The 12,556-nt window shown below is 58.7% G+C and overlaps 1 protein-coding gene across 3 annotated transcripts; it reads right to left on the bottom strand.

Annotated features, from left to right (window-relative positions):
* Window positions 1-6: 6 nt before the first annotated feature.
* On the bottom strand, window positions 7-10,282 carry CPSF1 (cleavage and polyadenylation specific factor 1). Of its 3 annotated transcripts, none has more exons than XM_069466747.1 (38): window positions 10,219-10,282; window positions 9,944-10,102; window positions 7,922-7,949; window positions 7,694-7,827; window positions 7,480-7,560; window positions 7,210-7,361; window positions 6,972-7,118; window positions 6,690-6,829; window positions 6,498-6,608; window positions 6,331-6,424; window positions 6,162-6,249; window positions 5,969-6,091; window positions 5,818-5,869; window positions 5,644-5,738; window positions 5,490-5,564; window positions 5,328-5,408; window positions 5,159-5,248; window positions 4,883-5,002; window positions 4,665-4,806; window positions 4,418-4,596; window positions 4,205-4,341; window positions 3,949-4,123; window positions 3,663-3,869; window positions 3,481-3,570; window positions 3,241-3,384; window positions 3,006-3,158; window positions 2,190-2,306; window positions 2,006-2,096; window positions 1,839-1,923; window positions 1,625-1,766; window positions 1,378-1,530; window positions 1,126-1,302; window positions 978-1,044; window positions 859-906; window positions 626-781; window positions 417-546; window positions 199-337; window positions 7-124 (listed from the first exon to the last, which is right to left on the bottom strand). In XM_069466747.1, exons 2-38 carry the CDS (start codon window positions 10,085-10,087, stop codon window positions 77-79), a joined length of 4,335 nt encoding a protein of 1,444 aa, XP_069322848.1. In that variant the 5' UTR covers window positions 10,088-10,102; window positions 10,219-10,282; the 3' UTR covers window positions 7-76. The 3 variants fall into 3 exon arrangements, with proteins under 3 accessions (XP_069322848.1, XP_069322850.1, XP_069322849.1); XM_069466749.1 differs by having other exon boundaries at window positions 9,944-10,010; XM_069466748.1 differs by lacking the exons at window positions 7,480-7,560; window positions 7,694-7,827; window positions 7,922-7,949; window positions 9,944-10,102; window positions 10,219-10,282 and having other exon boundaries at window positions 6,690-6,821; window positions 7,210-7,294.
* Window positions 10,283-12,556: the final 2,274 nt, after the last annotated feature.

Raw genomic sequence — 12,556 nt, 5'->3', positions numbered from 1 at the left:
AACAAATCTTTCTCCTTGTGTTTTGTACAAAAAGTAGGGGTGGGAGGTAGTGCAGGAGCAGCAGCAGCATCCACAGCTAGAAGTGGGCGGTGACTCGGTCTGTCTCCAACAGGTCATCCAGGATCTGCAAGGGAGGGGAAGGTGAGCCCTGTAAGCAGGCAGGGTGGCTGGGGTGGGCTGGGGCCGGAGCCCACTCACAATGTCAGGCGTGGTCCCTATCTTCTTGGCCAGCTCGCCACGCTCCATGGTGCTGAGGTAGAGGTAGCGGTTGAGCAGCTCCCCATCCAGCACGTTCCGCACAGCATTCTGTAGGACACGCCGGTCCACGTGCAGCATCCTGGGGCATGTGCAAGTGGCAGGAGTCAGGGCAGACCCAGGAGAGCAGGTAGGGCAGGGGAGGACAGTGTGGGGCTCACCGGAAGGCACGAGGGTTGAGGCCGGCGTGGTGGGGCAGCATGGTGGTTAGCGCGTTCTGCAGCATGAGCAGCCGCCGGTAGGTCTTCTCCTGCATGGGCAGCAGGAGCCCGATGCCGCCGTCCAGAGTGGCTGCAGGGTGCAGTGTGAGCAAGGCCACACCCCCACACCCCCGTGCCCTCACACCCAGCACACCCACCAAGGCACTCACCAAACCACGTGATGTGCTTATTCTCCCACACGACCGACTTTTTGCTGGGCCCCTCAGTGGCCCCCCGGCACGGGGTCCTCCAGAATGTGTTCACGTGGGCACCCACATGGAAATCTGCCCGGCGCAGCAGGCGCATGCCCCCAAAACTCTCCTTGGCTAGACCAGAGGGACCTCAGGTCACTGCCTGCCCAGCCCCCAGCCTGGGCAGAGGTTGGATGGGAGAAGCCACTCACCTTCTGGCAGGTACATGTACACCATGAGGTTGCAGTCTCGATCAGACACTGGGGAGCAGAGGCCCAGTCAGCCCTGGCTACCCCAGTCTCAGCCTCCCCCCAAGGCCCTGCACGCTCACCCAGGAAGCCCAGCTGAGCGTTGTCCACCATGAAGTCCACACTGTACACCTCCAGGGGCTTGGCGTCCTGGGACCAGGAGGGGCAGTGTGTCAGGATCAGCCTTGGGCCTGTGCCTGCCCAGACGAGGTACCCAGGCCCCACAGGTACCCGAGACACGAGGCTCAGCGTCTTGCTCTCTTCTTGGTAGCGCAGCAGCGAGATGCTCTTCATGACATCTGCAGCCAAGATGAAGTTCTTGACACTGATCATCTGATGGATGTAGAGCTGCGTGTCGATGAAGGCCATCCCTGTCAGCTCACTGGCCCGCAGGCTCCACAGAAAGATCTGGGGGGCAGGAGGAAGATGAGCCAGGGCAGACACGGGGGCAGGGAGCAGGGCGCAGGTAATGGGGTGGCATACCTTCTGTCCAATGGCTGATACCAGGTGGCCGTTGCAGTGACACAGGGCAGTCACAGGCCCCTTCTGCTCCTTCTCATAAAGGACCTTGAACTTGTTCTTGGTCAAGGGCTGGCCAGGCTCAGGCACCACCTCGATCACATCCATTATCAGGATCTGGCAGGGCATGGGATGCGTCCAGTGGCAGAAAGGCTGCCAGGGGCTGCCTGCCCTCCACCTGCCATCTGACCCCCACCCGCCTGACCCTTACCCGCCCACGGCACGTGACTTCCTCCCCCTGCATGAGGCAGGTCCCGGCGGCCACATAGCCCTTGAGGCCTGACACAGTCTCCTCGCTGCGCAGGGAGACCGTCTTCATGCAGGTCACATGCTCCCACTCTTCCAGCTCGATCCTGCACAGGGCAGGCATGTCAGGGTGTCGCCCCTGCCAGCCATAGGCAGCCCCCGCCCAAGACCAGCCTCACCTGGCATTGGGAATGGCCTCCCAGCTGACCGGGGAGATGAGCTGGATGGAGAAAGCCTCCTGCTGGGGGTGGATGTACCGGTCATCTGCAGGGACCAAGGGCAACAGTCAAGGCAGGGCTGCCCTGAGCAAAGCCCAGGACGGGAGTGTGGCACTGGCATCACGCACCTCTCTCAATGGTCTCGAACTCCTTTTCCTCACCGGTCATGCGTGGGATGCGGGTGCATGGTGTGTTGGTGCTGGTGGCGACAGCATACACCTGGGAGTGGGAGATTGTCACACATCAAAGGCCAGGCCCAGTGGTCCCTGGAGGGGGATGGGGGGCAGGGGTGGGTGCTAGGGCAGGGCAGACCTTGGACTCCACGTGGTAAGCCACGTAGTGGGCCGTGCAGCGCAGTGGGATCTTCCTGACGGGCCATGGGGCATCATAGGACAAGTAGGCAGGCAGGACGCTGATCCTCAGCTCACCCTGGGGTAGGGCAGCAGGGTCAGCAAGGCGGGGGCTAGATGGGGTGGGGCAGACAGACCCAGGCCTCCAGGGCTCTGCCCATAGCAGGGGTCAAGGGCCTGGAAGGGGCCACAGCACTGGCATCCAGGCTTCTTGGGCTTCTGTCAACGAGTTCCTGTCCACTCTCCCAGGGTGGGGATGCTGGACCCAGAGGGAAGGGCCAGGCCCAGAGGGCAATGGAGGCTGCAGGCAAAGGGCAGCCCCGACCAGCCATACCGAGGACTGTAAAAACAGGCAGAAAGAGCCCCAGACCCTACTTCACCAACAGTCCTGAGTCTGTCAGTAACCTGGGAAACACTTGTCAGAATCCAGGTTGTTGGTGCTATCATCTTGGCAGCACAGATGAGTAAACAAGTTCAGAGAGGGTGTGTGCCTCCCGAAAGTCACACAGCAACTAAGGGGCAGAGCTGGGGTTCGTGCCAGCTCCATCTGGCTCCTGAGGAAGGGCTGGGCTGGCAGTACTATAACAGGACCCTTGTCTGCTGCACCTTCCACCCCCACAGCCCATCCACCAGACCTTCCCCGCATCAAGCCTCAGCCCCCCCACCCTCTGGATGCTCCCTCCTGTTCCCACCATCTGCCTCCAGCTGTCTAGGACCTCATTTCTGGGGCCTGGGCAGCATCAGTGACTGTTGTCAGGAACGAGGCTGGCCTTCCTACCTGTCTGTTGAAGTACAGAAAGCCACGGGGGCAGTTAACGTTGTGGAACGGAGCGAAGGAGTCGATGGGGCCATCGATGCCCATGGGGTGCAGCCGCAGAGCCCCCCGGCCGGTCACCAGGAGCCAGTGGGGCGAGGGGCCGCAGATGAACACCTGGAACAGGCGCCATGGGGGTGCCGTGGACAAGGCCATGCCTCCCTCCCACCCCTGGGCCCCCATAAAGCCACATGCTTACCCCTGAATAGCCGTAAATGTCTTCAAAGTATCGGAAACGTGCCACGCGGCCCCGGGCCCCAGCCCCCTCCTCAGTGTTGCCACCTTCTGCTTTCTTCTTGGATGGCTTTGGCTTCTTTTCACGGAAGTTGATGTTGTGTGGGACCTGGGGGGCACCATGAAGGCCAGGTCCTCCAGATGCTGCTGGCCTGGACCCCCACTCCACCCTACACCACACACCCTCCCTCCCAGCCACCAGCACCTTCTTGAATCGGACTTTGAGATTGCCCTGGCCGAGCTGAGAGTCGTGGGGGAAGGCCTCGTAGATAAGCAGCTCCTGGTCTACGTGCACCTAGGGGAGCAGGGAGGGGCCGTGGGGGATGGCACAGGGCCAGGCAAGGGGATGAGGCTGTGGGGTGGAGGGGTGGCCTGACCCATGCTCACCAGCAGGTAGGGCCTGCTCTGGCGGCTCCCCAGTGCAACGAGTAGGACCTCCTTGACCAGGGGCAGTTCCCCCTGACGTGTGGCTTCCTCCTTGCGAGCCTCGCCCTGCGTGGTTGGCTGTCCGAAAGAGCTGTCCACCAGGACCCGCTGCCCCACAGGGAAGTTCTTCACCAGGAACACCAGTCGCCAGTCAGGGAGCTGGTAGATCTGGGGGGGAGCAGCAGTCAGTGGGGGCAGCAGTCAGTGGGGCAGGATGGGCTGTGCCACAGCATAGGCTACCACCCACCTCCATGGTTCCGTTCTCCCGCACCAGCAGGCACCAGTGTGTGGGCTCTGCCCGGAAGGGTGCAGGGTCCCGGTCGGCGGGGGGCTGGCTGCTTCTTCGGGCTTCCTCCTTGCTGGGGCTGAAGAGGGAGCCCGAGTCCCCGTACAGCATCTCCTCCTCGTCATCCACCGTGGGGCTAGGGGCCAGCAGAGGTGTCATAGGCATCCTGTCTGCCACAGGGACCCAGGCCGCCACCAGTGCCCAGGCTCCCACGCACCTGGTCTCCGAGCCCAGGCCCTCCATCTCTGAGCCACTGCGGCCCCCCAGCTCATCACGGGCCCCGCCCAGGCGGCTCTCGGTGGTGAACATGCCACTGAGGTCTCGGTACAGGCACAGCGTGATCACCTTGGACTGCTACAGGGAGAGGGGCAGGGCTCAGTGGTGGGGAGGTGGGGGGATAGAAGGGCAGGCACCAGGGGTGGGGGCCTACATGGTGCAGCGGGGGCTTGTGCAGCGCCAGGCGGTGGTGGCGACCACTGTAGGAGTCACTCTTGAGCAGGAACATGGTGACATGGCCCTCGGCGCTCATGATGACCACGTAGGGGTCTGCCACAGCACACTGCACAATAGGTGCACCCAGGTCCACAGGGATGAAGTGCAGCTGGTTCACTATGGGCACAGAGCAGTCAGCCCTCGCCTCTCCAGGATCCGCCTGCCCGCTTAGTCCCACCACCCACCTCCTTCCAGCAGGCGGATGCCCAGCGGTGACACTTGGACGATGTAGCGATTGTCCCCAATGTTTCCAGCAAAGACTGTGGGGCCCTGTGTGGCAAAGCCACTGGTGTCTAGCTCCATGATCTCCTGCCCCGTCTGCAAGATCTGAGGGAAACAGTGGTGAGGTCGGCCCCTCCCTAGGAACCCCTACCCCAGCCAGGCCCCAGGCCCTGCCCCTCACCATGGTCGAGTCTTCCCGGCTCAGAATAAGGAACCCATGTCTGCGCCCATCCTCTTCTGCTTCAAGGACACCAGGCTCCTGCTCTGTGCCCTCCCCCTTGGCGGTCTCCTCCTGTGAGGGCTGGAGGAGCAGAAACCCATGTCCAGTCAGGGCAAGCATGTGGCTGTGACTACCTGGATCCCCACTGCTCCCAGGCCGCCACACATGCAGCCCACAGGAAGGCAGTGCCTGTCCCATGGCCTTAGGACCTCCCCACCTGCCAGGGCACACACCTACCTCCTCCTTACGCACAGGAGCAATGACCGTCCACATATCATAGCAGCCAGGAAGCTCAAATGTAGTCACCACCTGGGGCCGGATACTCTTCTGGAGTGACAATGGGATGGGGGTCTCAGCCCACTCAGGTCCTGCCAGGAGGCACCCACCCCTACCTGTCCCCGCACACCTGCAGCACTGACAGGGCCCCGTTCTTCCCGTAGCCAGAGCAAACCACGATCTCCAGGTCTGGCTCGGGGCTGTTCTGAAACTGCACAGGGTGGAGGAGTTAAGGATCATGCCGCCTGCCCCCTGCGCACACCCCAGTCCCTGCCCCAGCCCCTTCAGGCACCTCTTCAGAGAGGAAAGCAGGCTCGCCCATGGCGGCATTGGCACAGGGTCCAATGTTGAGGATGCTGTCACACACCTGCAGGCACAGCAGTAGTCAAGGGCTTGCCAGAGTAGTGGCCGGCCAGAGTGGGGGACCCTGCTGCCCTCAGCCTCACCTCAAAGGAGTAGGTGGCCAGCTGCGTACCCGACTGGGCCTCGCTGCCATACACCTCAATCTCATCCACCTCATCCTGCGGCACCGACTTGCCCCCTGCAACACAGGGAGCGCCCACCTGAGCCTGGCTTGGGTCACTGGCCCCTCACTGACCAGCCCTGGCCCAGCTCCTCACCTGACCAGCCCACTGTGGCATCCACTCTCTTCTTCTTTGAGGGAGGCTCTTCCTGTGAGGCAGGAGCGGGCAGTGAGTGGCTCTCCAAGGCTGCCCCCACACTGGAGGCAGTAGACTGACAGGCCCAGGGCACCCACCCTTCGATACCCACCTTGTCTGCAGACTCGCGGACAGCGCTGGCCGGGGGCTCCTGCAGCTTCTCTGTGTACTTGAGGAGGAGGGAGTTGCCCAGGCGAGAGCCCAGGAACAGGTACCCAGGCTCCATGGTGACCATCTGAGGGAGGGCAGGTGAGTGAAGTCGGGGTCCCACCTGGACCCAGGCAAACCCCCCAGTCCCAACTCACGCTGGTGGTGAGGACGCTGGCAGCTGCCTTGTCAAAGTGGAATGCTCGGACGCTGCGCATGCCATCAGTGATGAGCGTCAGCACGTAGCTGGAGGGAGGAGGGTCTTTAGTGTGGACAGGGGCACCAGGCTGAATGGGGGCAAGGCTCGGGGTGGGGTGGGGCACTCACATCTCGCCGCCTTTGAGGGAGATGACCATTTTGTCGTAGGAGATAAAGGCAGCATGCGCGCAGTCCAGGGTGATCCGCACGCCCTCCTGGGTGCCTGTGGGGCAGGCAGTCAGGCCGACTGGGCAAGCCTGCCCATCCATGCCCACCCTGGCCCCACCCACACTCACGCAGGGGGAAGGCAGTGGTGCCTGTGGTGAGGCTGTTGAGGGCGACGCCATACGGGGGCACACTCTGGTTCAGGTACAGCAGCGAGTTGACAGCAAAGATCACCACCCCACCTGAACGGCACAGACTTGTGGGTAGGACAGGCGCAGGGTCCCCCCCCCATACTCCCACGGTCCCCACTCCAGGGTCCTCACCTATGGGCTTGGGCACAGCCAGAGCCTGGGTGCAGTCAAAGGGCAGGCTGGTGAGGGACCAGATGACAGGGTGGACCTTCTGTGTGATGTTCAGCGAGATGGCCACAATGGAGCATGTGTCCTGTCTCACAGCTACCCGCCTGGGACAGCAGGGAGGTCAGAAAGGCCCAGCACCTCCCCCACCCTTGAGCAAGCCCCTCACCCCCAAAGCCTCGTCCGGCCACAGCCCAGGCAGAGGTGGCTTAGAGCCCACAGCACAGGGGGCCTCCTTGGGTGCCTCACCCAGGCCAGGTCTGGTTGGGCTCGAACAGGATAAGCAGGGTGGGCTCGTAGTAGCCGTGCAGGAACTGCAGGTCAACGATGTTGAGCAGCTTCTCGTCCAGGGCCCGAACATCAATGATATAGCTGGGCAGGAAGCTGGACCTCTGCCTGGGGGGCCAGGGGGTTCAGCAGGACAGGAGGGAGAGGAGCTTGGGCTCCAGCACCCCCAAAACCATGGACCGACCCTCCTGGCACTTACCCCTCACCCACAAGCCCCTCATGCTCCTCGGCCAGACTCTCCCGGCGGAAGGGCAGCACCACCAGCCTCGTGCCGTAGACAAGCATGGCCGCGCAGCGCCCGTCAGGGTCTACCCGCACTCGTGGCGTGTGCACATTCTGCACAAACCCGTCCTGGGAGCAGAGGGGAATCAGGCCCAGGACAGGAGCCCCCAAAGGGTGCACACGGGGCAGCAGAATGGGGCTTGTGGGGGAGGGAGAGACACTGGGCTTGGTCTGGGTTTGGCCCTACCCGAAGCTCAGGCTCCTCAAAGTAGTGCAGAGACAGGGTCTTCAGATCATGGGTGCCTGGGTCATATTCCACCACCGACAGCTGGAGGGTGAAGGTCAGAACTGTACTCTGCCTGCTGCCAGCCCTGATGGTGCCAACTGCCCAGCACTGGACCCCCCACAGCGCTGTGCCCAACACCATGGCCATGCCCACCTCCCTCAAGGCCCCCATTCACCTTGGCATCCTTGAAACTTAGGAGCAAAGCATCCCGCTTGGCACCTGCCAGCTGCACACTGGCCATGGACATGACATTGCCGAAGAAGGAGAAGGAGGCTGCCAGCTCCAGTTTCTCCCGGTGGGCCTTCCCTTCTGGGGGAAAGGCCAGCAGGCTAAGGTCTCTGCCACACACCCAGGTACCCACACACCCCCGGGGCAGGGCCCAGGGCAGCTGCACTGCACTCACCTGTGCTCCTGTCATTTTTGGTGAGAGCCTGAAAGAGGGAGGAAAAGAGGGCAGTGAAGGGCACGCACCTGGCAGCCTTACTTCATCCAGAGGAGAAAGACACAGGAAAAGACCACCCAGAGCCGCCCCCTACCACTGCGGAGCCCTACCCAAAAATCCTCTCTCTGGTGGGAAGAATGCACCCCTGCTCACCAGGGCCAACTCTCAATCACACATCCGCATCCCAGCCCTGACACAGGGCTCCCCTATAAGAGGCCTCTACCCCACAGCTCACCAGCTGCCTCTTGCCGAGCAGTAGGCACTTAGGGCCAGGGTGCACATGGCCTGGCTATGCATCTGAGACCCAAGCAGCACAGCTCCAGCCCCTGGGCCCAGCTCAGGGCAGTACTGTCAGGCCAAGGAGAGCCAGTAGCTACTGACACGCATGACTGTTAGGAAAGAAGAAGCCCAAAGAAGCCCTATGTTCTTCTGACATCTCAGAGTCGCCCAACACAGGGCTGCCTTCACCAAGTCCATGTCCTTGGGTGGTTCTCCTGAGGCCCACAGTGTCCACACTGCAGTAGGTAAATGAAGTGGCCACCTCCTGCACCTAGCTATAAAGATGCTAATTTTTCTTTTATAAAAAAACAAGTTTCATTACATTTTTGTGATAATAAGCTATTTCTTCTCTGCTACTTTGTAGCTCTTTAAAACAAACTAACAGGCCGGGCGCAGTGGCTCACGCCTGTAATCCTAGCACTCTGGGAGGCCGAGGTGGGCAGATTGTTTGAGATCAGGAGTTCGAGACCAGCCTGAGCGAAGGCGAGACCCCGTCTCTACTAAAAATAGAAAAAAATTATATGGACAGTTAAAAATGTATACAGAAAAAATTAGCCAGGCATGGTGGCACATGCCTGTAGTCCCAGCTACTCAGGAGGCTGAGGCAGGAGGATTGCTTGAGCCCAAGAGTCTGAGGTTGCTGTGAGCTAAGCTGATGCCACGGCACTCTAGCCCAGGCAACAGAGACTGTGTCTCAAAAATAAATAAATAAATAAATAATTCAGGAGAGAAATCATATATTGTTTCAATGGATATAAAAAAGCATCTGATAAAACTCTAGACCTATACATAATAAAAATTCTCAGTAAAGCAAGAATACAAGGGAACTTCTCTAATCAAATAAAAGGTATCTACTAAAAATCTACAGCAATGTTGCACTTGGAGTACCACATTCATTCTTCCTCTGTGACCAAGACTAGCCAAGAACAACTGCTTTCCCCTACCAGATACAAGGTCAATACAGGGAGCAACTGCACTACTGTATACGCAAAAGAAACAGAGAATGAAAATTTAAAAGAATTTTAAAAAACGTGGACATAGCCAAATGGTCTAATGTGCAATTGGAATCCTGGACGTTGGAGAAGAACAGCTAAGAAGCCACCTCTTGCAAGAAGCCTTCCTGGACCAACTCTCAGCCCTCTGGCAACCAAAGCACCCCTGTATTTTCTCATGGGCTTGTCCACGTTACTACAACTCCTGTCAACAGTCTTGTCCCCAGCCTTGTTCCTTTTACTAGGAATGCTCTTCCCCTGACAAACTCCTGCTCTGCCTCAAGGAGGCTCTCCTGATCATCTGACTGGAAACACACGCCTCCTTCATTCCCTCCTTTATCCCCTCATCACCACTTGTTGCAGCCTGCAAATGCGTTTAAATGTGCATTCACTGGATATTCCCCTCCCGAAGTGTTTGTACGTTTGGTTCACCACTGTATTCCTCCTATCTAGCAACAGAGCAGGAGTTCACATCAATTTTCTGAAAAAAAGAAAAACCAGGTAAGACGCACTAGAGCAGTGCGCCATTCCCACCAGAGTAAGAAGGGAGGCAGAATAACGTAGAAGTTAAGGGAACAGGCTCCGCAGACAACAGATCAAGGATCAAATCCTGGCTCCTCCGGCCGGGAAACCTTAAATCACTGAATTTTTCTGGGCCTTGGAGTGCCCACCTCACAGAGAAATGGGGAGGGTTAAAAGGGCCTGGGCCTACCTCGGCGTCGCGGTTGAGGCGGTACACGTAGAGCTGCGAGGTCCCGGCCACCACGAGGTTGCGCTCACTGTTGTTAAAGAAGTTGCAGTACATAGAGAACTCGATGCCCGTGGGCGGATGCGCCTGTTTGTACACGGCGTACATGGCGCCAACCCTGGGCTGCGCGGGACCGGAAGGGTACAAGATGAGGGGGCCGCCCGCGCAAGAGCCCCAGACCCGACCCGGCGCCCCTCCCTCGCCTCGTGCTGCCACACCGCTCCCGGCCACCCGCCCACCTGGCAGTTGGAGCAGGATCTAGGGGGACCGGGACGGCAGCGAACCCGGCCCAGCCAGGATGGAAAGCTGAGCGCCAAGGTTCCGGGCTGCCGCGCCTGCGCAGCGCCGCCGGCCGCCGCGCGGGAACGGCGGTGAGTGCGACAGCGGCCCCTGGTGGCCCGGGGTTGTCTCAAGGCTCTGCTCCCGCTGGACGTCCCCCGCCTGAAAGCCCAGCGTGCGCCCACTCCAGGGGACCTTGGAGCAGAGGGCCAGGCACGGGCCTGAGACTTATAAAGGGAATCATAAGAAGTAAAACAAGAAAGCATAGTCATAACCAACTGATGGCGCAGGTCTGTAGTCCCAGCTACTCCGGAGGCAGGACGATCGCAAGCCCAGGAGTTCAAGACCAGCCGGGCAACGTAGTGAGACCCCTATCTCGAAAAAATATGCATATACATAGTCACACTCAAGAAAACGGCTTGGGAAATATGTGTTTGTGTCACATCCAAATCTGCTCACTCATTGAGCAGTGGACAAGTGAACCACATGGATACTCAGGCAGCTGTGCTAACCTTGAGCCACACCCAATCCTTTTAAAAGTCTTAAGATAAACTGTCCCCCAGGACACATGGACACAGCTCTGGCTCCTGCATCACAGGGCATCTGTTTTGATTAAATAAGGCAGTGCCCACAGAACCCTCAGAGGAACCTGGTGCTCAGCAAATACCCTTACAAATGAATGAGAACCGGCCGGGCGCGGTGGCTCACGCCTGTAATCCTAGCACTCTGGGAGGCCGAGGTGGGCGGATCGTTTGAGCTCAGGAGTTCGAGACCAGCCTGAGCAAGAGCGAGACCCCACCTCTACTAAAAATAGAAAGAAATTATATGGACAGCTAAAAATATATATAGAAAAAATTAGCCGGGCATGGTGGCGCATGCCTGTAGTCCCAGCTACTCGGGAGGCTGAGACAGGAGGATCGCTTGAGCTCAGGAGTTTGAGGTTGCTGTGAGCTAGGCTGACGCCACGGCACTCACTCTAGCCTGGGCAACAGAGTGAGACTCTGTCTCAAAAAAAAAAAAAAAAAAGAATGAGAACCCCATCTGTTGGGGAGGGATGGTCAGTGTGGAAAGAGCCAGAGACAATAGATAAGCAGAGTCCTAGGGAGCAGAAAGGAAGGGTGCAGCAGCAGGAAGGATGTGGCCCAAGATCCTGCCTTGTCTGTCAGAGAGAAGAAAGAGTGTGGGCAGAGGGGCTCAAGGGGAAGGCATACGCAGCCTTTCCTGTCGGCCTCTTCAATAGGAGGTGAAGTGAGGCTGTCAGGAGAGGTGAGGGCTTGGAGACATTGGGGAGGGCTGTGATGGATTGAACAATAGACTGAGGCACATAGAAAGGAGCATCTGGATGGTCATGGGCTGGTGGAGGGGCCTGGGGCCACCAGCACAAGCCCCCACAAGTTCAGGGCTCTCTGCTCCACCATTCAGAGGCCCTTGCCCTCCAAAAGCCAGGTGAGTTCTCCTTTGGCCCCTGCAGCATGGGCCCTATGGCTAGTGGACACTGCTGTCCAGACCACACTTTTGATGTTCCCTGGGGGGCAGGCACTGTGCTGGGAGCTGGTGGTTTTCTATGCCTTCCTCCCCCTGCCCCTGCCCCATGCTCCTGGCCTTCTCTGAGGTTGGTGAAGGTTCTTGAAGAATCTGTGTCCCTTGGGAGTTGGCTGGAGCATATGGCTTTCCCATGCCCCACCAGTCTGGGAACCTGTGTCAGGCCAAGAAGCTCTCAAACATGGCCCTTCCTGTCCAATTTGCCTTAGATCCCTGCAGGCGATGCCTACCTCCTTCCAGCACTGGTAGGCCTGGAGAGCATGACACAAGGTAGACCTCTGTTGTTTTGCTCAGGTGCCTGTGGTATTGAGTGAATGGCAGACTTGATCTGATGTCCCCTGAGCTCCTTATCCCTTTTATTCTTTCATCCTATTTCCTTTCTGCTACCCAGAGAATGCATGTGATGGCTAGAGCTCTAGCAGCCATTTTGGACCTTGGGGTGTTACGGATTGAATTGTGTCCACGAAAAAGATATGACACCCTAACCTCTAGAACTTCAGAATGTGACTTTCAGATGAGGTCAAATTGGGTTAATGCTACAGTTAGATAGCATTAACAATATTTGATAGCACAACAAAGTGACTATAATCAACAGTAAGTTAGGGGCCAGATGCGGTGGCTCACACCTGTAATCCTAGCACTCTGGGTGGCCAAGGTGGGAGTATTCTTGAACTCAGGAGTGCAAGATCAGCCTGGGCAAGAGTGAGACCCCATCTCTGCTAAAAAAAAAAAAAATAGAAAAAAATATTAGCTGCA

The sequence above is a fragment of the Eulemur rufifrons genome, chromosome 3 (genome assembly GCF_041146395.1).
Source record: "Eulemur rufifrons isolate Redbay chromosome 3, OSU_ERuf_1, whole genome shotgun sequence".
Taxonomy (NCBI): Eukaryota; Metazoa; Chordata; class Mammalia; order Primates; family Lemuridae; genus Eulemur; species Eulemur rufifrons.
This window is presented reverse-complemented; position numbering and strand designations above follow the sequence as displayed.